The sequence below is a fragment of the Psittacula echo genome (assembly GCF_963264785.1).
Source record: "Psittacula echo genome assembly, chromosome: 1".
Taxonomy (NCBI): domain Eukaryota; kingdom Metazoa; phylum Chordata; class Aves; order Psittaciformes; family Psittacidae; genus Psittacula; species Psittacula echo.
This window is the reverse complement of record NC_137735.1, coordinates 92,193,990-92,217,930: the sequence shown is the minus strand read 5'-3', so window position 1 is coordinate 92,217,930 and position 23,941 is coordinate 92,193,990. Positions and strand designations below refer to the sequence as shown.

The window sequence follows — 23,941 nt, the reverse complement described above, 5'->3', positions numbered from 1 at the left end:
GCTTAAACATTGTCATTTCTAGCATGTCCAGGAGGAGCTGCATCACCATGCAACAGGAGAGGACGCTGCTCCCAGGGTATAAATGGGAATGGAACATGCACTTGTCAGGTACATCCTTTATTTTAAAAGAAAAAACATAATCACATGTAAGTTCTGCTAAAAAATACTGCATATTCCATTGCATAAATAGATTAAAGTTAAGTATTTCAGAAACAGTTGAGAAAATCTGTTTGAAGTTCATTTTTTGCTTGTTTTGGACAAATAATGTTCACACTATTATTTTTACTGACTTAAGCATGTTTGGATGAAATTATTACAAAGTCCTTCTGTCTTGCCTTCCTCACTCAGGTGTTTTGAGCTCCTCTATTATTTTTTTTTTCCTTAGAGTGTGCTATTACTTACAACTTTTGGCCCTCATTAGAAAGTACTTGTGCTTGAGACTACACTCTCACTACAATGCTCCTTTGCGGAGAGTGCAATGTGCAGTGCTTAATAACTTCAGCCAAAAAGATCTTTAAATAAAAACAACTTAAATGAACCTTTTCTACCTCCCCCTCTGCTGGTTAATCTTTCCATTACATCAAAAACACATATGGGACACGTGGAAAAGAGACAGAGTGAGAAGTATTCAGAAAATAAAACCTAACAACTGTAAGACTGATTTGGGCTTTAAGCTTGATTACTGTTCTTTATTAGTACCTTTATTTTTAAGAAGGCAGAGAGAAGGAGGGGGAAAAAATCATTCAAATGACAGTGTTTGCAGTAGTCATTTCTGATTTGCTGATTCAACCTGCTGATTAACCTGTGTTATTTTCTTTTGGCAGCTAAAGATGCTGTTTTCAGGATGCTAAGCATGTACCTATCTGCATAGGGATAGATGAGAAGCTTAATTTCTTGTTTCCATTCTGTAATTCACAGAAAGGGTTTGGTGGTACAGCCTGTGAAGAATGTGCAGAAGATAATTTATTTGGTCCTTACTGCACATCAGGTGAGTTTGAGCTTGTTTCATTGAAGTGGGGAAAGAAAGGTAAGTGAAAGCTGTATTCACTAAACACTAAAAAATAACGGTGAAATGGGTAACTGGTCCTATCAAGAGTTGCTATCTGCTTCAGGGAACACAATGAGAAAAGAAAACAGGCAGCTACTGCATTCCTCATTCACAGTGGGGCAGAATTCAACTCAGGACTGTACAGACAACATGGGGTAGTACTACAAAAATATCTTAATCTTGTCTGGAGTATCTTTGCTATATAGCAAATAGTCAAATAAATCAGTGATTAGCATCATCTGTGTGCTTCTGCAGGTGTGCCTCTCAGGTAGCCACTTGTTACCTTTCCCACTTTTCACTCAAAATTATGGATTTCCATTTATTTAATCTAAATACAGAAGGTTGTTACAGTAGTTAAAATATTGGGTGGGAACGTATCAAGTGCATAACTTACAGTGGCTTACAGTATTTTGGTATGGTTTATAAATATATCTGCAAACCAGACCATCTTTATTAAGGCATGAAATACGTGGTATTTAAATCAGTACATTAGACTCAAAAAAAGCCACTTGGAAACAGGCCAAAAGTCCTTCTAGCCTAGTATCCCATGTTGGACACCAACAGTTAATACCCAGGAAAAGAGTAGAAGCAACCAGAGACTGAGTTCAAATTGCAGTGTTTAAAGGCTCTGGATCCTGGATCGATCCTCCCTAAATTAACTACCTTGTGCCTGAGTCCAATTTGCTTTAGCTCTCCACAGTACCAAGTGTCAGAGAATTCCATAATTCAATCAAAGGTGTGAAAAAGGATGGAGTTGGCTTAGTTCCGGTTTTTGGCTGGTAGATGGTTCAAGGCCAGGTTCAATATGGCTTTGAGCAACCTGGCTTAGTGGAAGGTTTCCCTGTCCACGGCAGGGAGGCTGGAACGGGATAAGCCTTAAGGTACCTTCCAACCCAAACCATCCTATGATTCTGTGGTTTCACTGGTTAGCCATACTTCTATTAAGGGAAGCTGGACATATTAAGGGAGCGGTCAGAGCTATGTTCACCATTTAAAATGTATATGTATCACAAGTGTATACATTTGTATAATATTTTTCCAGTTTTGCCTGCTTGTTAATGATTTCTAGTATTTGCTTTACCTTCCTTACCCTTGCTGAGCATTAAACTGTCAAACCAGAAAGCTGCCTGAAAAAAAAATGTATATTAAGAAACATCTCTTAATTGGTAATAGTTGTTTATCTCTAAGTAAAAATCTTTTTTCTTTTCCCTCGACATCTACATGAAATGACATTTTAGAAGAGTCACGAATTACCTCAATTTAAATAATCTGTGTTGGCTTTTCTATACTAATCCTACACCACTGCTGACTCAAAGGCACTTTTTCCACCAGATGTCCACTGGATGCCAGTGTTGATACATAGAAATGTGACTGAGCAGTTTTCCTGCAAATGGGGTACTTGAATTAATTCGATATCATAAATGCAATTATTTTCCAGGAAGCTACCAGAGGACTCAGCTGTATATTAATTTAAGCAACATTTTACATGTCAGCTTTCGATATTTGAGCTTTTTAAGTATACTTAAGGCTTAAAACAACAGATCCTTCAAAAAGGATTTCATAGTTGTGTCGACTCTGAATATGGCATCTTGTGCACATATTGTCACAAGGTTTATAACCAGAAATGACAGAATATAGGAACAAGGCCAGAAAAAAAGCCTGAAACCTACACAGTGATTAATCATCCCTTTAACTAAATAAATTCTGCTTATGGGGAAAAAAAAGGGTCACAAAACTCATCTCTTCTGGAGGTGTATAAGACAGAATTGAAGCAAAAATGAGCAATTTGTTAACAAATGGTCTGTGATAAAAATGGTCTATGTTACACACTACATTCAATTTTGTCTCAAGATTCTACGTCAAATTTTACAAGCTTTGCAGTATCAGCAACCAGACAGTTTGGTGTTTATAATAGTGTATGTCCTGACAATTTTCAGGCCCCAGGCTATTAACAGCCTGCAAAAATCAGTATGTTATTTATTGATATATGTAACTGTGATTATTGATCTTCTCATTAATGGAGGCCTCTAAACTCAGGAACTTGGGTCAAAGCTTGGTCTGGCCAAAGCTGTTGGCCAGGATGCTATTTGCTACAGAATACCCACTAACGTGTCTTTCCAAACACCATTATTATTCAGTAAAGCCAATCCATCTCTCCATACAGTTTGCAACTGTATTCATGGAGTGTGCAACAGTGGAATTACAGGGGATGGAAGATGTACTTGCTTATCTGGATACAGAGGGCTCAACTGTGATCAGCGTGAGTAGATTGTTTTCTACATTCAACAGCTCTGATGCAGTTAGAATTGGTAACGACAAATGTAAAATTAGTCACAGGTCTGTATGTAAAATTAATCACTCTAGAGCGACCAAATATACACTTAAATTCAAACCCTGTGTGTGGGCTCCCTAATCATTGTCACCACTTCAGTTGCCAGAAAAATGACAACAGCAGTGGAATTTATGGTCCCTAGATCAGGCATGTTTTAAACTAGTATGCTGCAGAACACAATGCCTCCTTGGTACAAAGTGCAGCCACAGCTTAACCTGTCACACTCTGTCCCTCAGCAATAGCTGAATGCGAGGCCTTGCAGTGCCCTGCAAACTCCAGATGTACTGCCTCAGGCAAAGATGGAAGACAACTGCAATGCACATGTCTGCCCAACTACCATGGAGATGGTACACAATGTGAACGTAAGTAATATTCATGTCTGCAGAGTTCTTTGTATACAACATCATCAGTATTATATTTCAGATACTGAGTAAGTGTTTGAACCAAATCTCACCATCTAGTTGTTCTTGGGTTCATATCCCCAATCAGTCTCATGTGCACAAACTAGATTCCTTCAGAATGAAACTAAACCCTAAAATGTGCTTCAGAAGCCCATCGGTCCAAAGGCTAACAAGCTTCATTCCAAGGAATCAGAGTAAAGCTAGTAAACCTCCATGAAATACACAGTGTGAATCCTGGGTCATCAGTATCATGTCCTTCTACTTGATAAACTTCAACATCATATTTTGCTTCCATAAACATCAAAAACAGCAACCAAAGGCTTATATTTATTGAATATCCATCATAGAATCATAGAATAGTTAAGGTTGGAAATGACCTTAAGATCATCTAGTTCCAACCCCCTGCCATGGGCAGGGAATGAGGTGGCTCAGTTTCATCACTAAGCATAAACCCTACAGATAAATAAAGCTCATTTTATCTTTCCTATTTTTCATGAAACAAAGCTAATAGCATCTCAGCCAGAGGTAAAAGCCTACCTTAAAGTTGTCTTCATAGACTCCTCAACTTGCCATTGAATTCTCAAATGAGCTGTATTACAGGAGTCCAGATTTTCTTTCCTCTGCTTACATTAGTCTTACAGCATCAGCTTTTCCTTCTAGACCAATTGCAATGAAGAAAATGGTTGCATCTGATGCTAGAAGCAGTATTTAGTAAATGTGGTCTTGGATCAGGCCACAGGTTCAATTGCTTTTATTCCATCTGGAAATATTTACATTCAAACCCCTTGGTCCTAGCTATGGTGTCATCCTCTCTCAATAGGCTTGAACACCATCCAAGCACAAGATGTTAGAAAGTCACTCTTCAGGGAACGTGAGGTTCTTCTAGTAGGCAGCATAGACAATCAGGAGACAAACTGCAGCAACCAGCAGAGGATGCTAGTATCCCTGCCTCTCTTGGGGTTTATGTTCATGCGGTCTGCATAGATGTTCATTCTCTGTCCCAGTACCTTTGGATACTAGGGTTGCCTGTGGTTTAAGCCAGTGTCTTTTATATTTGACTGGCTGGGAAGCAGAGGACAAGCAGCTCCAGTACAGCTAAGTACGTAAGTGGGGATAGGAGTGGCTGCCCCAGGCTCAGCTTGGAGGTGCCACTGCTTATAATTGATTTGAGCATGTGCATATGCGTATGCATGATTTCACACCAGAGCAGAAGAGAAGGCTTGAAAGAATGAAACTGAGCATTGCCAACTTTCTCAGTCCCATCTGAGGGGGAACACATGGTGGAGGAGAGGGGAAGATAGTGAGCAGCACCACTTTTTAGGTGATTTCAGGGCCTGCCACTTTCTAGCTATAGTGTGTGCTTAATTATATCCTAAGGTGAACACAAAGGTGTGAGAAGATTTCTTCAAGCACTGCTGGATTTTGAACAAGAACAAATAATTCCATGGCCTCGATAAAAATGGCCTGTGGAAGTCGCTTCCAGTTTAGTCCTGAAACCACAGCAGTGTGGAATACTCAACTGAAGTACTTGCTGAACAGATGACATTATGTTGTTTAATTACCGGAAAGAAAACAGTGAAGGCCTATTGTATTAAGAAATATTTTCCAACTGATCTAACACATGCTTAAAGCTTGTGTAGACCTTCTGTCACCTACCTGACCTTCTCTAGTTAAAATCCACCAGAGAACAGGAAATAGTTGTGATACTTTAATGAGCACATTAAATGTTGTAATCTGTTTATAACTCAGTTTCCCAAGTTAAAAGATCATTTCTGTTCAAAAGCAAACAGCTAGTTGCTATGTTAGCATAAACACATTCCTCCCTTCTGTCTTCATGCCGCCACAATACTTTGGACTTGGCTGTTATGAGAAGTTTAGTCTACCCGGGCTTTGTTTGACATGAAGGTGCTCTGGCAAATCCTTGTCTTCAATTTGAAAACCGCAGGCAATAATTCATTTACTTCTTTTTTCACAAGCTATCAACCCATGCTCCAAAAAGGTCTGCGATCTTAATGCTGACTGCATTTACCTCGGACCAAATCAGCACAGATGTACCTGTCAAGAAGGTTACAAAGGGGATGGTCAGGTCTGCTTACCTGTAGACCCTTGCCAAACAACGTACGGGAATTGCCCTGCACAGTCCACTATTTGTATATATGACGGTCCAGGAAAGGTTAGTGTTGAATGAATGCCCCAGATGTTTCCTCTGTCAAATGCCTAAGATAATACTTTTTCTCCAAAAAGAAGCCATAAAGGCCTCAGCGAGATGAAACTCTAATCCTAGCTTTGGCATAAGCCCTACTGTTGACCAGGAGCGTATCACTCTACCTCTCTTCTCAATGTACGTATACCACATTTCCCTTCTGAAAATGGGAACGGCAACAGGGGTTATTCTTCCTAGAATATTTTGGCTCAGATTCGCCTCCCCAAAACGAAGGCACTGAAATGAAATTTTCCCAGTTAAATTTTGTCTCTCTGACCAGAGGGGGCTTGAAGGACCAATAGGTTCCTTACACAGGTACCACCAGATACAGGCCTAAAGTTAGTGTATTTAAGAAAGAAGTAAACAGGTGTCTTTGTGGACACCTGATGAAAGGCGCTGTATAAAGGCTGCATTTTGTTCATGTTGTTGGGAACTGGCTCAGTTCTGTAAAGCCACGTTTCACCATCAAGAAAGCAATACTTCAAAAACTGTTTGTCTGTTTTGCCCGGACACCCTGAAGTGCCAAAAAGGGACTTGGTCATCCAGGGTCATCCTGCAGTTCACAGTCATATAAATTGCTCCTCTGAGGGGTGCTTCAGTGACCTGTATATGGCTGGTGTGTAAAAGATAGTTCTGACACACCTCACTCATTAATAGTATGCTTTGGCACTCATTTTGGGAGGCAGAAAGCTGTGGAACGGAGATACAAATTTGACCTACCCACACTGATTTTAAATGTCCTCTGGTCAAAAAAGTGAATCTACAAGACTTTATCTGAAGGAAATTTACCTCAGAGTCAACAGTTTTCCTGAATGAATAAAACCTAGAAAGGAGTTGTATAAATGTGGATAAGCTTTATACTTGCATCGAACTCACTAGGTGATTAATTAAAGCTCACTGTCTTTAAACCTTAGTTCCAGAAAGCACGCTGAAATCTACAATTTGTGCACACCTAATTTTTCTCTCCCGTCTCCCATTCTTCTGATTTAGTTCCACTGTGAATGCAAGGAGCACTATACAAACTTTGTACCTGGGAAAGGATGCAGCATGACGGACATCTGTGAAACAAACAACACCTGCCATAAAAAAGCTAAATGCTCAATGGCTGCACCAGGACAGATTACGTGAGTCTTTTTGCTTACTAAAGGTTTCACCCAGTTTCCCCTTCCTCCCCCTAGTAAACAGGCTGCTAAAACAAATCCAGTGGATGAACACCTCCTGAAGTTATCCTCAATGGTTTCTTTATTAAGGACAAATCACAAGATTTAATAGGGTTAGGGTCAGCCAATTAGCATAGTGCCTGATGAAATCAGACCAACTGCTAATACCTGTTAAGTTTTATTTTTATGGCACTCAGAGGTCAATTCTACACTAGTAAATAAAAAGGACCAAGACCTCTTTTCTGCTCCTCAGGGCAAGCAGTATCCAGCGTCTGGCTCACAGCTAAAGTCTTCTCTTCTTCCAAAACAGAGTAACTGCCTCTTGGCAGCAGTTCCTGGCACACGTTATCCCTTCAACTGTGCTTGGGCACTGCCTGGGAAAACTCTCCTTGGTGTGTGCCAGAAACATGCCAGGCAGCATGCTAAAAATTAATCAGCATTAATTATCACAGGACAGAGCTGCAGCCCTCGCTCTTTTTTAGTACACTAATACAGATACAACTAGGGAATCCGACCCCCATGCTCTGAAAGCAACACCAACCTCAGCAGATTCCTCAAAGCCTCCAGTCAAGCACATGGGCTAATGCAAAACCTCTGCCAGAGTTTGTTTTCCTGCACAGAAGTTTGCTACACAGATGTTAGGATGTAGAAACTCGGTTTTAACACTAAACTTAACAAAGCTATCATAAACCAAAGAATTTGGATTCTTATTGCCAGTACTTGCTTCATCATGCAGCTTTCTCTTACATTGTAATATGAACATCACCTTTGTGTAAGATATTGTGCATTTCAAACAAGTTTATCCCAAATATCCCCTAGTTCATTTCTAGAAGGTAGTATACTACCCTCTAGTTGCACTTAATATATACTTACACTATACCTAGTATCATATACTACCATGCTTCTCAATATGAGTTGAAAATCTACTGTGAAGTTCCACATCACATAAATCAGGACCTTTCTTTCCTGATTTGTCACTGTTTCACTGTTGCAACTCAATTTTCTACAGCTGAGGAAGTTTTGAGAATTTTAGAATAGGAAAATTAAACATTTATGACTGGAGAGGAAAACGAGCATTCCAAATGCTTTGCACATCGTTCATTCAATGACCTTTAATGGCAAAAACAAATACAGAAGAAAGCAGTGGGATTCAAATCGAACTAAACCTATGTATTTGAAAAATATTGAAATTATACTGGATAGTTTCCAACTATGGAAAATCCATTTACGAAAGAGGAACTTTACAAAGAAAAACATCGATTGGTAAAAGTGGGCACAATAAATTGTTCCTGATAAGTGACAAACACTTAATGTATTTTGGCTGCATCCCAGACTTTAAATGTATTTGGGAAGGCTTGTTTTGGTGGGGTTATTTACTTCTAAAACACAAAGCTGTAACAGAGGCCAGGTTTGGGACTTTTTTAAAGGTGCAGTTGTGCTGTTAGCTTCCCTCTTACAGTCACTTCTACTTTCTCCAGGATCAAATTATTTGTACAGAAGTAAATCTCATGTACAGACAAAGATGTAAATAAGACAAACATTTGATTTGTGAACATAACATGGCAACCTCCTGGAAAATCAAGATTGTCTCTATTTTCTGTTCCATATAGATCTTTCCTGAGTGAGTGCTGACACTTTCTATGGCATTGCTTCAGCACAGTAATTATGTTCAGCCTTGCCCAGAAGCTACGAAGCTTCAACTGATGCAGTATTACACTGCATATTAGACCATGACCTCTCTGATTTCCAAGCAGAACTGGCTTTCCTCAACTAAACTCAATTATTCTCTTTTTTTAATCCCACTCTTACTTTTATTCTAAGTCTTCAACATAGAAATCATAGTTTCATAAACCAAAACTCTGTTATACAAGTATTCAGCTCAAATGGAGACAGAAAGCTAAGCTCTTCTGTTCCAGAGAGATGCAGTTCTCCTAAGTAAGCTGAAGCAGTGATAGCTCCCATCTTTTTCAGTCTTGCCTGTACGCATACATTTATAAAGCAATATTTACCCCATCAGAAGAAATGAGTCAGCTGCCAAGGAGGACCTGCTCCTCTGTCCCAGCCCTAACCTATTCAACCAGGCTCTACAGTCATGCCCTCTTCCCAAGAGAACCCCTTAAAAAGATCATTAGAACTGTATCCTAAACATTTAAGATGCTTTTAGGCTGATATTTCTACCCAGGACCACAAGGAATCAAAGGCTGAGCCTCTTGGTCAAAATCTCAATATCCCTCTGAGTCTGTATGTAGTCCCCCAGCCTGCAGGAACTGTGGGGACTTTCAATTAATACTGTTTTCATCAGAGAAACAGCTATGGTAGAGACCATATGTGGGAAACAGGAGATGACTTGGCATCAGACTGATACTGCTGTGGGGTGTGAGTGGCAGATGTGTAACAACCAGCACATGCAAACAACAAGGTCATTAGCTATATATAGAACATCTTTTGCTTGTGTAGAGTAATGTGCCTCTCTAACCATGCCTTCAGAATCCTATCCAGAGAGATGAATCATTATAGACAGGGCTCATGTGAATATTGAACATGCTGAAGACTATATTAGGAAGGGCCCTATTAAAAGCCAATGTTTGACAACACATACCATACAGTTGTTTAGCCTCCTAAATATAGTAAGGGTTTCTTTCTGTGCACACTGCCAAGTGCCTGCTTTAATTTTAGCACTGAAGATGAGTAAATGACTGAGCTGACACCTCCAGCCAGTCTCCCAAGCACAGCCAAGCAGGGGCTGATTTTCAGAAGACTACAATAGAAAGATCTGAGATTGGCAAAACCAGCAGGTATCGATGGCCCTTCACATTGAGGCAGGCTTGAAGAGTTCAGATGCTTTAGAAAGTACTAACCACTTCTCCTGGTGAGCAGTCAGGCTGACACAAGGCCAAGGCACACACAAGTCCTAGCTGCTCTTTGAAATGCACTACCGTTTGTACTCATCTGCACCTAATAGCAAGTATGTGTCAATCAACAATTTCATCCCCAGCTCTCTCATGACACTGAGGGCTTTCATGGCCATAATGTTCCTTTTTCACGAGGAGTGTTCCCTCCCTCATAGAACAGAAAATGTCAGACTGACATTTGTGGTGGTTCTGCCATAAATTTTAGAGTTTGCCTTGAATGCAGCACACTACTTCAAATGCAGCCCATCCCAAGGCAGTGAGACCATTGAGCCCATCTCAAGGCACTGCCTGTCCCTCCCACAGGCACCGTGACCTGAGTCTGCTTTGAACGTACATAAGACTGTGTCAACCATACATCACTGACACTTCTCACAGGCTGGAGTCCCCAGGGGACAGCAAGAGTGTTATAGATGAGCTGCTATTTTCAGTACAGAGACAGCAGCAGCATAAAGCATACATCTGAGAAAGCAAGAGATTTTCTGCTACAGCAGCTTTAGAAGAAAAGGTAATGTTAAAGTACAGGTATCATTGTGGCATTCCATACACTTAGGCCGTAGCCTCTCATCGCCCACAAGGCAGGCACATTCGGTGGCTTTCTGGGCTCTGGTAACATATTGGGATGTGAAGTTGCCAGAGGTGTCACATGGCTCCATTCAAAGAGGTCCTGCAAGATAGACAGCACTGCCTTCTGGGCCAGCTGATAGAGGGACATCACATCAGGCAAGCAGCCACCAGGCTGCCCTACACACTGACGCACTTGACAGCATGTAGAAGCAAAGACTGAACTAAAATGCACTGGAGCTTCCTAAAAATGTCTTCAGAGAAGCAATAGGTAACAGCCGGCACAGGTTTAGAAAGAGCCTTGATGACACCAAGGGGCATCAGCATGCAGCTAAAATGACAATCCCTTCACAGGTGTACATGCCAGGGGGGCTCTGTGGGGAATGGGGTTGTGTGCTACGGGAACGTGATGGAGCGTCTCCAAGACCTGAACGCAGAAGTGGGAGGGCGGTGGCAAGGCAAACTGACATCTGCTTTATCACTCATGGGTAAGTGACCACACGCAGCAGAGTCAGCTCCTGCTGGGTGAGTTGATATTGTCCCAGTGCTCCTCACCATAGGAAGGTGCCATAGCATGTACGCTACTCCCTGCAAGCTCACCCTGACCACCTAAGGGTGCCTTTGTGTAGCATGCCATGCAATCTGCAAGAATTTACAAGCAGAAGTGACAAACATATTCCCGCAACCCCTTACACTTCACTCAGTATCACCAGTGGGTTTTGCCCCATAGTGGAATAAATGGGATCATCCCACTACTTCTTCCTCCCTGCCCTCATTAGTTTAGATAATTGAGATTTGATCAAGAACAACACACAGAAGTCCACCAGAAACATCAGGATGCCCAGCTGGGTCTCTCTTCCCTGGTCCCCAGCCATCAGCAGTTGCATTGCTTTCGCCAGGAAAGAGGAAGGAGGCACATGGAAGAGACTGATCCCATCCATGGTCTCCATCACCCTCAGGACCCAGCAATGCTGAGGGTTCTCTACGTATCCAAAATCTCTGCAGAAGTGAGATGGAGCCCCTGGCAGGGCTCACAGCTTTCAGCCTTTTTAAGTTATTGCAGTCACCTTAAAGAGAATAACATAACTGTCTTCATCTTCTGATGCATGGCTATGGACAAACACTGCTACAATAGAGATGGATTTTTCAGTTAAATATGTATATATGAAAAACTTCCTTCTGCTTAATATAATTTTCTTGGTCCTTTTCACTGAGCCATATGATTAAAATAAAGATCCTGAATTCCTGACCAAAATGGAATAAGAATCCCCCATAGCTGACCAAGGACAAAACTTAGCAGTGACCTTCAAATTCAGCACTGAAGAGTGAAATCCATTGCTGCAGCACTAAGAGCTCAGTTGGAGCTTCTCTATGCATTTTTCCTTATGCATCTAAAAAGTGCTCAGCATGCTCAGTGCCACCTTTTGTAAACAACAATCTCAATTTCATGTTCTTCGGTTAAGTTTTGGACATATATGTACCATTTAATTTACTAACCAGAAGCTACAATGACACATTAACCACACAGGTTATCTTACAATACATTTACTCCACATTAATGTCTTTCAAAAGCTAGGAACACACAGCAGAATAGTCCAAATTGGTTTATAATACAGCATATTAAGTTTGAGATATATTCTTTGGCATACAACATATCTGTAACGACTGTAAAGATTTTTTCAGTTCTGATTTTAAGCCCCTGGAGAAAGAGCTGAATATTAGAAACAGCTAATGCCTTCAGCTGCAGTATCATTGGTCTCCCACTACTGTATTGGAATCAGAAATACCATCTGGGTAGCACAACTTTAATTAATATTCAGTGTGTCTGTTTTTATGACTAGCTGCGTGTTTGCTGACATTTGCATTACCAGCAGGTTATCAGCAGCATACCCTCACCCTAGGAAGACTGAATTGATTTAAAGCAGAAGGCCATCTTCCTGTAAGGCACATCTCCAAAGAAACGCTGGGTTCATGTCCACCGCCCTGTCTGCATGACACAGAATCCAGGCTGCCAGAAGCATTCTGACTGTTTTGCCCCATCCTGTGTCAAATGTGTAGCAGCAGCTGGATTTCACATCCTATCTGCCTCTCATTTTTAATGACTCAGACTTTAGAATCTTACATTAACATTTAATAATCACAATAGTATTCTATACCCACACAGAGTACACAGTCCCTTCCTCCAATGAGCTTTTCAACAGGCATTTTAACTTCTTTTCTTCTCTCTCCTCTCCTTCTCCCTTCCTATAAGAAAATACCTACGAATGGCCACTGAGTACTCTGGGACCATTTACTGTCCTTGTACCAACAAACAAAGGGCTCAAAGGCACAAATGTAAGTAAACAAGAGAAAGGGTTTTACATTAGGGGCAGGGATTTAGCTCCTTCAGAAATCTCATGTGTTAGAAGTGTTTTAATCCAACAGATTCAGAAGAACTCTTTGCTGTAGTATACTTCTGGATACATTTAAATATAGGGGTCAGAAACTGTCTTTTTCCTACTTGGAAGAAAAGCAAAACAATTTGGCAAGTCAGGGTAGAACACAGTCAGGCTTCAAGTAAGTTTTGGACAGTCTTACACAGCTATGCTCAGGTTTTTATTGCTTGGTTGAGAGAGGGGCTGAATTAAGATCGGAATGTTCAGCAGGGAGGCTACAGGTCGTTTTTTATTTAAGGGGGCTAAAATATAATAGGAAGGGAAAAAAGCATTCACCAGGATATTTTTATTTTTAATTTTTAGATGAAGCCTGCATTGAAATAAATCTCTGTTCTCCTGCTTTTCTAGATAAAGGATCTTCTGAATAACAAACAGAAAGCACAGTACTTTGTGAAACTCCATGTAATTGCTGGTCAACTGAATACCAGTAGCTTCGATAATACTAATGTCATATATACTTTGACTGGCAAGCCAGGAGAGATATCAAAGGGAGAAAAGGTAAGTGGCCTTCCAGCCTACCTCAGCAAGAATGCCACTCTGTTCACCCATGAGGAGTATGAAAGGTCTTTCAGCATCAAGACATCAGGATGCAGATAGCTGCTGGGTTATGCAAAAACACAGCTGTGGCCATACATTACGAGGAGCTCAAGTGAAACCTGAACCACCAGCTTCAAAGTTCCAGCTAAAATCAGAGAAAACAAAAATTACCTTTAGAAATACATCACCGCTGAGTGACACAGAGGTCTAACACATTGCTCTAAAAATATTTGCTAAAATTAAGACATCCTAAACCTGCAGGCATGACCAACAGAGCTGGGGGAAGGGAGGGCGCGTATTAAGAGAGAACAGAGAGCCTAAGTGAAGTAAGAGAGGACAGGGGAAAAAAAAAGCCCAGAACTTATGCTGGAAACCTGTGTGTACAGCTCATACAGAGTGAGCACCAACTGTACTGCAGTTCACACCTCCCACTCAGCATCAGCATCCTTTGAATGATGCAGCAAATGGAGGTCTTCTGCATCAATAAAATGCATAGAGAGTCATGGAATCCTTTAGGTTGGAAAAGACCTTTAAGATCAGAGTCCAGCCATTAACCTAGTACAGTAGTAAATCATAAAAAATACATACTAAAGTTCATCACTAGCCCAGCTTATTTGATGTCAGTGAGCTCCAGGGCAGTCTGATCCCACAGTCTAAAGAATTTATTCTCTACAACTGACGTACTAGATTTTATAATGTAGTTACTGTTCTTGGTCCATTGAATGTTCTTTAACGACTTGGGCCTATGTAAAGGCTGAAATCAAGTACTTCTCATGTTTTGCAGTAGATCAGTAGCATCTGAGAGATCTATTTTTCTTTAATGAGTACGCACTCCATTCGTAACAGGAAAATATCATTGCTGTCTGAGGCCTGTTAGTTTCCTGCAAGCTTTGGTACACTGCAGAATCAGCAACATTTTGTTATTTTAAATATACATATAATATAAGGAAATGGACTGTAGTCCCTTAAGATTATAGGAGTTGAGCCTTTTAGTACAATCATGTTTAAAATAATTTCCTGGCAGACTTTTATTACTAGCATTCATCAGAGCCCTTTTAGGTACACTGCTTTTCCCATAGGACCTGTCCCTGCTTCTCTTAACTTTGCTGTCCTGGAACACAATAACATGATCCTGATTCAAAGCCAAAGGAATTTTTTCTATTTTCTTGATAAGAATTGGAAGCAACCTTTAGCCTCCCCAGATTTAAATGGCCCAGGTGTTGGCAATGGGAATGCTAGACGTTATTCAACAGGCATACTCACTCTGTTGTCGTTCCAGAATAAAGAACTCACTATCCATTGCCTGGCTTCTTTCAGGATAATCAATTAAGAATTAGAATCCAAGGAGGAAGGAGGAAAGGAAAACTTTTGCAGGGAAATATTATTGCTTCCAATGGGATTTTGCACATTATTGACAAAGCCATGGACAATGTGGAACCAACATTTGAAAGCAACAAAGAGGTGAGTCATAAGCTACATACATTCTATGTCAGACTTTTCTTTTAAAATAGTTTTACACTAGTTGAATGACAAGGAAGATGACAAACAGCAGCTGGACAAACTCTACTGAGCCACCGTAGGGTCAGCTCAGAGGAGCACCATTCAAAGTGAAAGGTGATGTCACAGTTTCCCCAGTAAATAGACATTACCGCTTATGCCAAGCTGGTCTGTGAAGGATTTGGTTGTTCTCACTGCATTTGAGTGGTTCCTCATTGCAGTCGCAATACACCTGACCAAGTTCCAGAACAACACGCTAAAAGGAGGGACATATGGACAGATATTAGGCAAGACTTGTATTCAAACCAGCAATCCCTCACCCCTAAATGCTAATATTATAAAAACTGGTAACTTTGGATGCTTTGGGGTGTCTGGTGCCCTGCTTAGCATGCTTCCTTGAGAGTTCACTTCTTCATATGGTGATGCAAATATTTTATTTTTCTGTTCTTTCTTATTGGGAATGAAGAGTTAATAACACTTTACACACACACATACTGTATGTTCTGTGACTACACAGTATTTCAGGACAATGACAAACTCTAACTATAATCAAGTATAGTCCCAGGACAAACGCTACTACTCAGACACCTCCACACCCCACCAGTCACCCAAACAATAAGTAAATCCACATGGATTCACTCTGTACTATCTGAGACTCGTACAGTAATTCAGAAAGTGTCTTATAAGACTTGGGGTTTGTTCCATGTTCCCAACTAAAACAAATCTTAATTTCATCGTATTTCAGGAAACCATAATGTCAGTACTTCAAGATAATGGAAGATACAGCCAATTTACATCTTTGATAGAGGTAAGGATCTAGAAAAGCAATTCTAAAAAGCTATTTTCAGTTTTTCTTCAGTATTAGTATATAATTTCACTTTTCTTTTTAAACCAATCCAGAAAACTGGCCTGGGAATGGATTTACAGCAGGACAACAGGCCTTACACAGTCTTTGTTCCAAGTAATGAGGCTTTGAGCAATATGAAAGCTGACGTTCTGGATTACCTGCTTTCTGCAGAGGTACAGTCTTTCTACAACACAAATCTTTCTCAGATAGTAGATACATAGCAGATGCATATGTACATTGTCCAGTGTTCATCTAAGCTAAGCTCCTATGATCGAGGTTGAAGTGATCAATTAAAGATCAAGGCAACACCTAAAAGGAACAGAATCTGGGGTCTCACATCATATAAAGCAATGATGATCCCCCACACCAGGCGCCCACTCCCCTGCTCTTGCCTTGACAGCACAGCACAGTCCAGACAGCCATATGGCAAAGCCCCAAAACCTCTGATGCACCAACCAGTGATGTTGTTCTTATCCCCATGTTCTCTCAACAGGCCAGTTGGGTTTGTGTCACTCATTTTGGTCTAAAGTGGCTTCTTTTCTGCTTTGGCAGGGTTCATGGAAATTGCTGGAGCTGGTCCGATACCACATTGTCTCCAATACAGAGGTGAGAATGGCTGCTTTAGTGACCCAGGGTGTAAGGGCGTTTGCAAACCCTTTGCCACTCTAGAGGTAGAGGTTTTCCAAGAACAACCTCTACTCAGTGCTGCATGGTAAGCTTGCAAAGGACAGCTATGCCTCTGTCTTTACTAAGATTAGTCGCATAAAGGTCAATAGCAGAGAACACAAACCTTTCACCTCAATGTTACTAATGCAAACAAAACCCTGCTAGGAGGCATAGGGTAGTCCTTGAATCATGGCAAATTAAAACTGTTTTGTCACACTAGTGTGTTACATGCAAGTAACTATTTTCACTTTAAAATATACCATTTGGTGATAGGGACTTAACCCAAGTGGGAAAGATAGATAGATAGATAGATAGATAGATAGATAGATAGATAGATAGATAGATATGCACACATACAGTCATCCTGAACCTGAGACCCACTGTCTTAGCATGCTGTGGAGCAAGAAACACTGTCAGGGGATACTGTCAGCCTGGCAGGACTGCAGGAAGGAGTAGCAGGAAAAGTACTTATTGCTATCAAAATCAAGCTCTCTCTGAACCTATTCTGCTAATATCAGTCTTCAGTTTATCAGACAGAGGTGGTTTTGCCATTGCCTAAGTAAGCCCGCTGTTTCTTCCTCCTTTTTCTGCTGAAAACAAAGAGCAGAACCCAGCAATACCACCAGCAACTAAGGTTAGAGGAGGCTGAAGTTCATCCTCACCACAGGATGGGGAAGGAAGGAAGTGCTTGTATCCTTAGCAAAAGGCCCTGCTCTCAGCGTCCAAGGCAGAGGTCGCTCCTGGCACAGAGCAGGATCACAGGGAGCAGAGGCATGAGATCCATGTGTCTCTTCACGGGACATTAGCACTGCCATTTGCACAGTGGATGCAAACAGAGCTATTTTTAGGGAGGGGTCATAACTTTACTTAGAATAGTTGCTATGATTAGGAGAAAAATTAATATCCTTTTGAGCAACAAGCTCTTCACATGCAGTAACCAGCAAACTTAGTCAAAATTTAGTCACTGTTACACAAGCAGGTTAGTCAATGTGAGGCTGCCCACAATGCTAATAGGTTCGTTTGCCCACCTTAAAGAGAAAAGTAGTCTTTCTTGTGAAAACCATCTGGATTTGAAAAGAATAATGATTTCTTTCACTGAATTTATATTCGTTTCAGCTAGAGGTTGCCAGTCTTGTCTCAATAGAGCACATCAGAAGCATGGCGAAGCAGTTCATTTACTTTAACAGGACCAGCACTGTAAGTCAAAGGCAGCTTTCACGTGTGAACAGCCCTCTCTGATCTAGGCAACTGTTTGCATTCGGGGGAATAAAAAAGGGAGGAGGGGGAACATTAGCAGAGGAATTTCTTGAGGCAGAATATAATGTGAATGAATATAATGAGGCAGAAATTTTCAACTTGCCGTTCCCACCTACTGATAGAAATTAGTATTATAAAGGATGCAGAGCAAATGATCGATATATAAGAAGACTCTGCAGTTCCCTTTTTCTTATGATTAGCCACAGACTAGGCGTGATTTTTATTTTTGCTCTAATTCAATAAAATGTCTATTTAAAATATTTTAAATAATTCTGCTACATATTTTAGTTATTTTAAACTCTTTTCAGTGCACGCATGTTCTTGTATTATTTTTTTTTTTTTTTACTATTATAATTTCTGAGCCTGATGAATGCAGTGAACACATTTTTAAAGGTGTTGATTTTTCAGTACTTTTGCGAAATCAAACTTATCTGTTATGTTTAACTTCCTTCTGTTCTGGAGATAAGAAGCACATACAAAAATTCTTGAAAAGGCAGAGCAGTTGCAAGAGAAATGCATAAAGAGTACTTTTTCTCCACACACACCCCCAAACTCTCTTTCATTTTTCACCACTTTGTCAGAGAGAGGCCTAAAGCATGCTTATGCCCACTGAAATAAGTGCATGAAGTCATGAGTCTTTTAGTAACCAGTTCCACAGGCTAACAGCGCAGATTAAAGGGAAAACTTTAGACACCACTGTTCATGAAAGATTCATGAAAATGGGCAATATATGTGGCCATTTTACTTGCATAAAGCAAGTGTAATAAAAGATTGATAGCCAATTGAAAAGAAAGACAAGTAGAAATTCTTCAAATTATCAGAAATTGAGAAACCATGAAAATTTTGTTATTACTAACAATTTATTGTTTCACAGGGACAAGTCTTGGTGAGTGGAGAAGAAATGGAAGAAACAGATATTGTTGCAAAAAATGGTCGCATTTATACCCTAGCAGGAGTTCTTATCCCACCCACAATTGTTCCAATTCTACCACATCGGTGTGATGAGACAAGAACCAAGGTCGCAATGGTAAGAGAATCACAAGAAGTCAACAGCTCTTGAGTGCTCCATGCAAAGCACTCTAGCTTCTTCTTTACTACTTTCTCTGATACTGCCTGTTAAAAAAGGGGGTATTTTTTGAAATTCATATATCAATCACATACAGCCATCTGGGTAGCATTACTGCACAGATACAAGTCATTTGCAAAGACAGAACTCATATGAGCGCATCCTAAACCACTTTAACACATCTCGTTCTTGCAGTATCATCTAGTAGTATATGTAAATATGTTGTCTCTCCAATGAAATCTTTTCCTCCAATTCCTGGTTCTAACCTGTGCAAACACGGTAAGCAGTGTCAAGTTCCCAGGGAAACTACTCCAGATCAGTATTTTCATTTTTACTAAGTATGCAGGGAAAGGAGCCAGCAAGATAAAATATGAATTATTAATTTTGTATTAATATATTAGAAATATGTTCTTCTCAGAAGCCACAATTTCCCCTAGCACTGCTTTCTTCCTGTTTTTTTTTTTTAAATTAGGAATCACAAAACACTTTCATATTTCAAGGGGTAGACTTTGACATACCCTGTTCAGTCTGGTAACACAGTACAGGCCTTTACACTTGATAACATTCAGACACTATTTCTGGTAAGAAGACCGAGTACCCAACTAAGCTTTTAATTTGCAGTAAGCGTGGTTCCAATGAGCTGTTACTGTATTATGTTCAAGCACGTATCTGGGCCACTAACAGTTCTGGTACAGTGATGTAAAACATTTACTGTCTTAACTTACAACAGTCCAGAACCACAGCTTTGAAAGAGGTTCTCAACAGAGCTGGACAGCATCATAATGCAATGAAGAAAACACAAGAGCTGGCACAGTAAAGAACTATTACCTCTGGCAGTAACTACAGAATGCCATATGTGCAATGCAATCATAAACCAGGCAGAGGGATGAGCAGCAATCTCCGATACAAAAAACAATCAAGACCCAGAACACTCCAGTAATCTGAATTCCTTACCAAAACCCTACCTACAATCCATGTCTGACATCAATCACTCCTAAAGCAACACAGAAAAATGATTTAAAGATGAAACAAACTGCATCTGTCACAAAAATTACTCCCCAAACTGAATTAGGTGGTTTTGTCACCTTTGAAAGCTTCGTGCATAGTTTAAAATATACTTTAATATCCAAGGTTTTAAGCAGAGCACTTCTACCAGGAAGAACACCAGAAGGGAGCAATGACTTTGCTGTTCTTACCTTTCACCATGCATCTTCTCCAATCTCAGAAAACTGCAATAATACCATCTTATAAATAATATTTGTGGTAGCAGTTAAAAGAGACCAACTTTGTAGGAACAAGCAGGTGTACACACCTACAAGAACTTTACATCCTAAAAGACAAAACCATAATGCTAATGCATGTGTACCAATGTAGCCATACTCAAACACTGAAAGCTGCACCTGAGCCGAACTGAACGACAACAGTGCTTATCCACAACGTCACAAAGAACACAGGGACCACAGGTCCTCAGTACCTGCCTGAGGTGTGGACTGTGGCCAGTTTTGATGATCTCTGACAAGAAGTGCTCTGAGCAATGAAGCAGTAGTAGCTGTCCCCAGCTGCCTGCTCCACCTCCTCCCAGAGGTCATCACTCCCACGGCAGACCTGATGTACAGGAATATATGTCTATGCTTCAGTTACTTCAGTGCGAAGACAGTGTTTTAACCTACTGCTGAAAACACAGAGATCTGACCTTGTGTGGAAGTGAAGATGCTTTTTTCTTTTCCCCTCTGGGGCAAGGCAGAGGGGAGAAACAGGACCCCCATCCTCAGGAAAAGAAGGGATCAGGTACATGTTAATGGCTGAAACTATCCCAGGCAGAGAAAGGGAGTGAGCAGGTAACACTGAGTTGCATTGAGCATTAGGAGAGTGATGCCAATGGAGACAAATGTTTTCCGCAGCAAACAGATTTTTTTAAGTTCTAAAGCCGCGAAGAGGCACTTGCAGGGATTTTCAGAAACACAAAGAAAGGTAAGAGCCTAAGACAGCTTCAGCCATGACTCCACAGCTTATCAAAGAGCTTTTCAATGCCCAAGTGTGTTCGACAAAATACATCTGAACCACAAACCTCAACTATTTGAAGCCCAAATGCTTTTGTAAGTCTGGTCCTTTATTCCTTTAACTGCTGTACACCATAAAGGACTATCAGATCCAAACCAATACTTGATTTGTTTTCCCCACATCTCCAGTGCTTAATCTGTGGGTAAAATGCCAGAATTTGTGTTCGTGGTCACTTGTCCAATGACTATGAAACACAGTGAGGTAATGCATAGAATGCCAGCTCTAGGATTTATTCTAACTTGGTTGAAACACAAGACTTCAGCAGTCACAAGCAACACAGCTTTGACAAACTCCATATTCACCCTCTGAAAAGCTGAGAATCTCTGAAGTTATTGCATGTTGAGCTTGTCAGAGGACTCATCTTTAAAACCACCGCTGGAGTTTGTATCTTCTTTGTGCTGTAATTGCCACTGTCACTACCACATGGTGATAAAAATTAGCTAGTGGGGAAAGGCAACCAAAAGGTGAAGACATAAAAATAGCTATATACCACTGGATCACAGTGGAGTACAGGATCAACAACATGGAAGTAAAGAATATTTTTCTCTTCACTGCTTGCCTACACACAAGACAAATTTCTGTTCACCCTGTGTATATATGGGACCATTAATTTGTGGTCTTCCTAGGATGAAATAAGAAATTCTCATAGAAGTTAAGCGTGCAGACTGCACTAGACCTTCAGACAATGTTAGTTAATATATGGGACTGAGCAAAGGACACCAGTGCATTCATGCCCATGTTTATCTTCTGTTTAGGAAGCTTCCAATTGTTTAAAGGAGTGGGGGAAGGGCAGATGAAGATAAAAGGGGGAAGGTGGAAATGAATAACCACTCAGGAAAAATCAGAACCAGCACATATAGCCCTGGTGCTGCTGTTCGGTTCCTGATCCATGCTGTAAGAGTTAAAAGCTATAGAACACATATGCTTACAATGTACAGGGTATATCTTCCATAAGTATGCACCTGGTTTAACACCATCTCAAATGACTAACCTTATTGTTTCCATCTAGGGCCTCTGTACAAGTTGTTTATCACAAGCAATGGCTCCCTGTCCTCAGGATTCAAAGCCCATTGTAAGTGACAGATTCCCCAGTTGTACAAAATGCTTAGATGGAAGGAGTCCCATGTGTTGGTTACTGCTCTCCCAATACAATGAGACAAAGAACCAGATATGAATACAAGAGGCCATATAAAAATACAAATATAGACACTACTTTAGTCTCTTTTAGGCAACAATTGAATCATCAGGCGATTTCAGCATTATTTTTTTACTGTTGCAAGATCCCTTGGAGACTTCATAGAAGCTCTGACTCTTCCCAGGTTAAGTAAAACCTATTTCAGACAGGCTTTGTCAGAAGAGGGAGGCGAGGAATGAGAATTGCTATGATTACACTTTGAGAGTTAGTAAATTAAAAATAGAGGAGGAATAGATTTAAAATAGACCTCACATCTGTTAAAAATTTCCTTTTGATTAAGCATCCTCCCAGAAGTCACTGTCAACAGAAGCAGCTTCAGAAAGAATAGAAACTCTCCCATCTGCTTTGCATCTAAGAGATGCAAGTCTGTCTGCATGTTTCTCCACACACAAAACTCGAGTCTAGCTACCAAAGGAATTTTATTCCACACGTCATAAAAACTCATTGGTAGTTAGTCCTGTATGCCGTATTCAGTAGTAACCTATATGTCATTTATTCAGTAAAAATGAAAAGAATGTTCATATTATGAAAAATACATAATTTAAAACATTTTTAAATGCAACTCTATAGCAAAGTACTTACTGTTCTCCAGTTAAATTATGTTGAGATAGTAAGGCTATATCACAGAACTTTACATTGCCTAGAAATACTAACGCTTCCACTTCATGCATGTTTCAGCCTTTCTCGAAAAGAAGATGCATTATTGAAGGCCCAACCTTTCAAAAAACTGGCTGTGCTAGAGCCTGCAATATAACAATAAAGGTACAGAGTTATGATTCCTTAAGGTGAAATGTATCTAAAAGTTTTCAAAAATACTGTCTTTTGCATTGTGAACTTTCCTTTTGGAGTTGAGAGATATATGGAGATGTCCATATAGTTTCCATACACTTCTAAAGGGGGCTGAGAGGACTAACTAAAACTTAGAGCAAAATACCAGGCACATTCCAGGGAGATTTTTAGTTGCTCTATGCTATTAACAACACTCATACTCTGTAATGCAGGATTTTAACATAAGGTTCCAAGCCCAGGTGTTGTCATTGCTCCATACAGCTTCACCCACAAAGAACAGGACAGCTTGATCCCCCCGGATCACAGCCACTCCTGTCCTAGGACTTCACACAGTATACAGTAACAATGAATAGCAAATGATCCTAAGAACCATGCTCCACTTGCTTTGCCTGGCAAACCTAGTCCTTGCAGAAGTCATTAGCCCATGAGAAGTACTTACACCTTTCTGGATCCTGGGGCTCCTAAATAGGATTCTGCATTTCATAGCCACCATAAAGTAACAAGCAGAGAAGTCTAACAAATCCATAAGCTCTGAGAGCCTTTTGCTAATTCCTTTCCCTTGAATCATAGAATCATTTAGGGTGGAAAAGACCTTTAAGGTAATCAAATCCAACCATAACCCCAGGACTGCCGAGACCACCACTAAACCGTGTCACCGAGGGCCTCATTTACATGCTTGTAAAGCTTCCAGGGACGGTGATTCCACCATTGCCCTGGGCAGCCTGTTCCAATGCCTGAACACCCTCTCGGTGAAGAAATTGTTCCGAATATCCACTCTAAACCTCCCCTAGCACAGCTTGAGACCATTACCTCTTGTCCTGTCATTTATTACTTGGGAGAAAAGAATCACACATGTAAATGAGGGGTTTTTTTCCTAATACACTTTCTGTTCTCTTGATAAACAAATGGATCAAGCAGCAAATTCATGAATAAAACAAAAGATGCAGCTGAGAAAAACATTTAGGGCTGTGTAG

General features: G+C 40.5%; 1 protein-coding gene across 1 annotated transcript in view; it reads left to right on the top strand.

Moving 5' to 3' along the window:
* Positions 1–23,941, top strand: part of STAB2 (stabilin 2) — a gene marked incomplete at both ends in the record, with an annotated part of 81,705 nt that overhangs the window by 9,048 nt on the left and 48,716 nt on the right. The window contains 17 exons of the mRNA XM_080609595.1: positions 23–108; positions 919–988; positions 3,213–3,308; positions 3,617–3,742; positions 5,758–5,954; positions 6,975–7,108; positions 10,972–11,105; positions 12,869–12,951; positions 13,401–13,550; positions 14,907–15,050; positions 15,832–15,894; positions 15,987–16,106; positions 16,486–16,539; positions 17,716–17,796; positions 18,731–18,883; positions 21,993–22,055; positions 22,857–22,940. Coding sequence (XP_080465721.1) covers positions 23–108; positions 919–988; positions 3,213–3,308; positions 3,617–3,742; positions 5,758–5,954; positions 6,975–7,108; positions 10,972–11,105; positions 12,869–12,951; positions 13,401–13,550; positions 14,907–15,050; positions 15,832–15,894; positions 15,987–16,106; positions 16,486–16,539; positions 17,716–17,796; positions 18,731–18,883; positions 21,993–22,055; positions 22,857–22,940 — 1,838 coding nt within the window. The remainder of the gene's footprint in view (positions 1–22; positions 109–918; positions 989–3,212; positions 3,309–3,616; positions 3,743–5,757; positions 5,955–6,974; positions 7,109–10,971; positions 11,106–12,868; positions 12,952–13,400; positions 13,551–14,906; positions 15,051–15,831; positions 15,895–15,986; positions 16,107–16,485; positions 16,540–17,715; positions 17,797–18,730; positions 18,884–21,992; positions 22,056–22,856; positions 22,941–23,941) is intronic.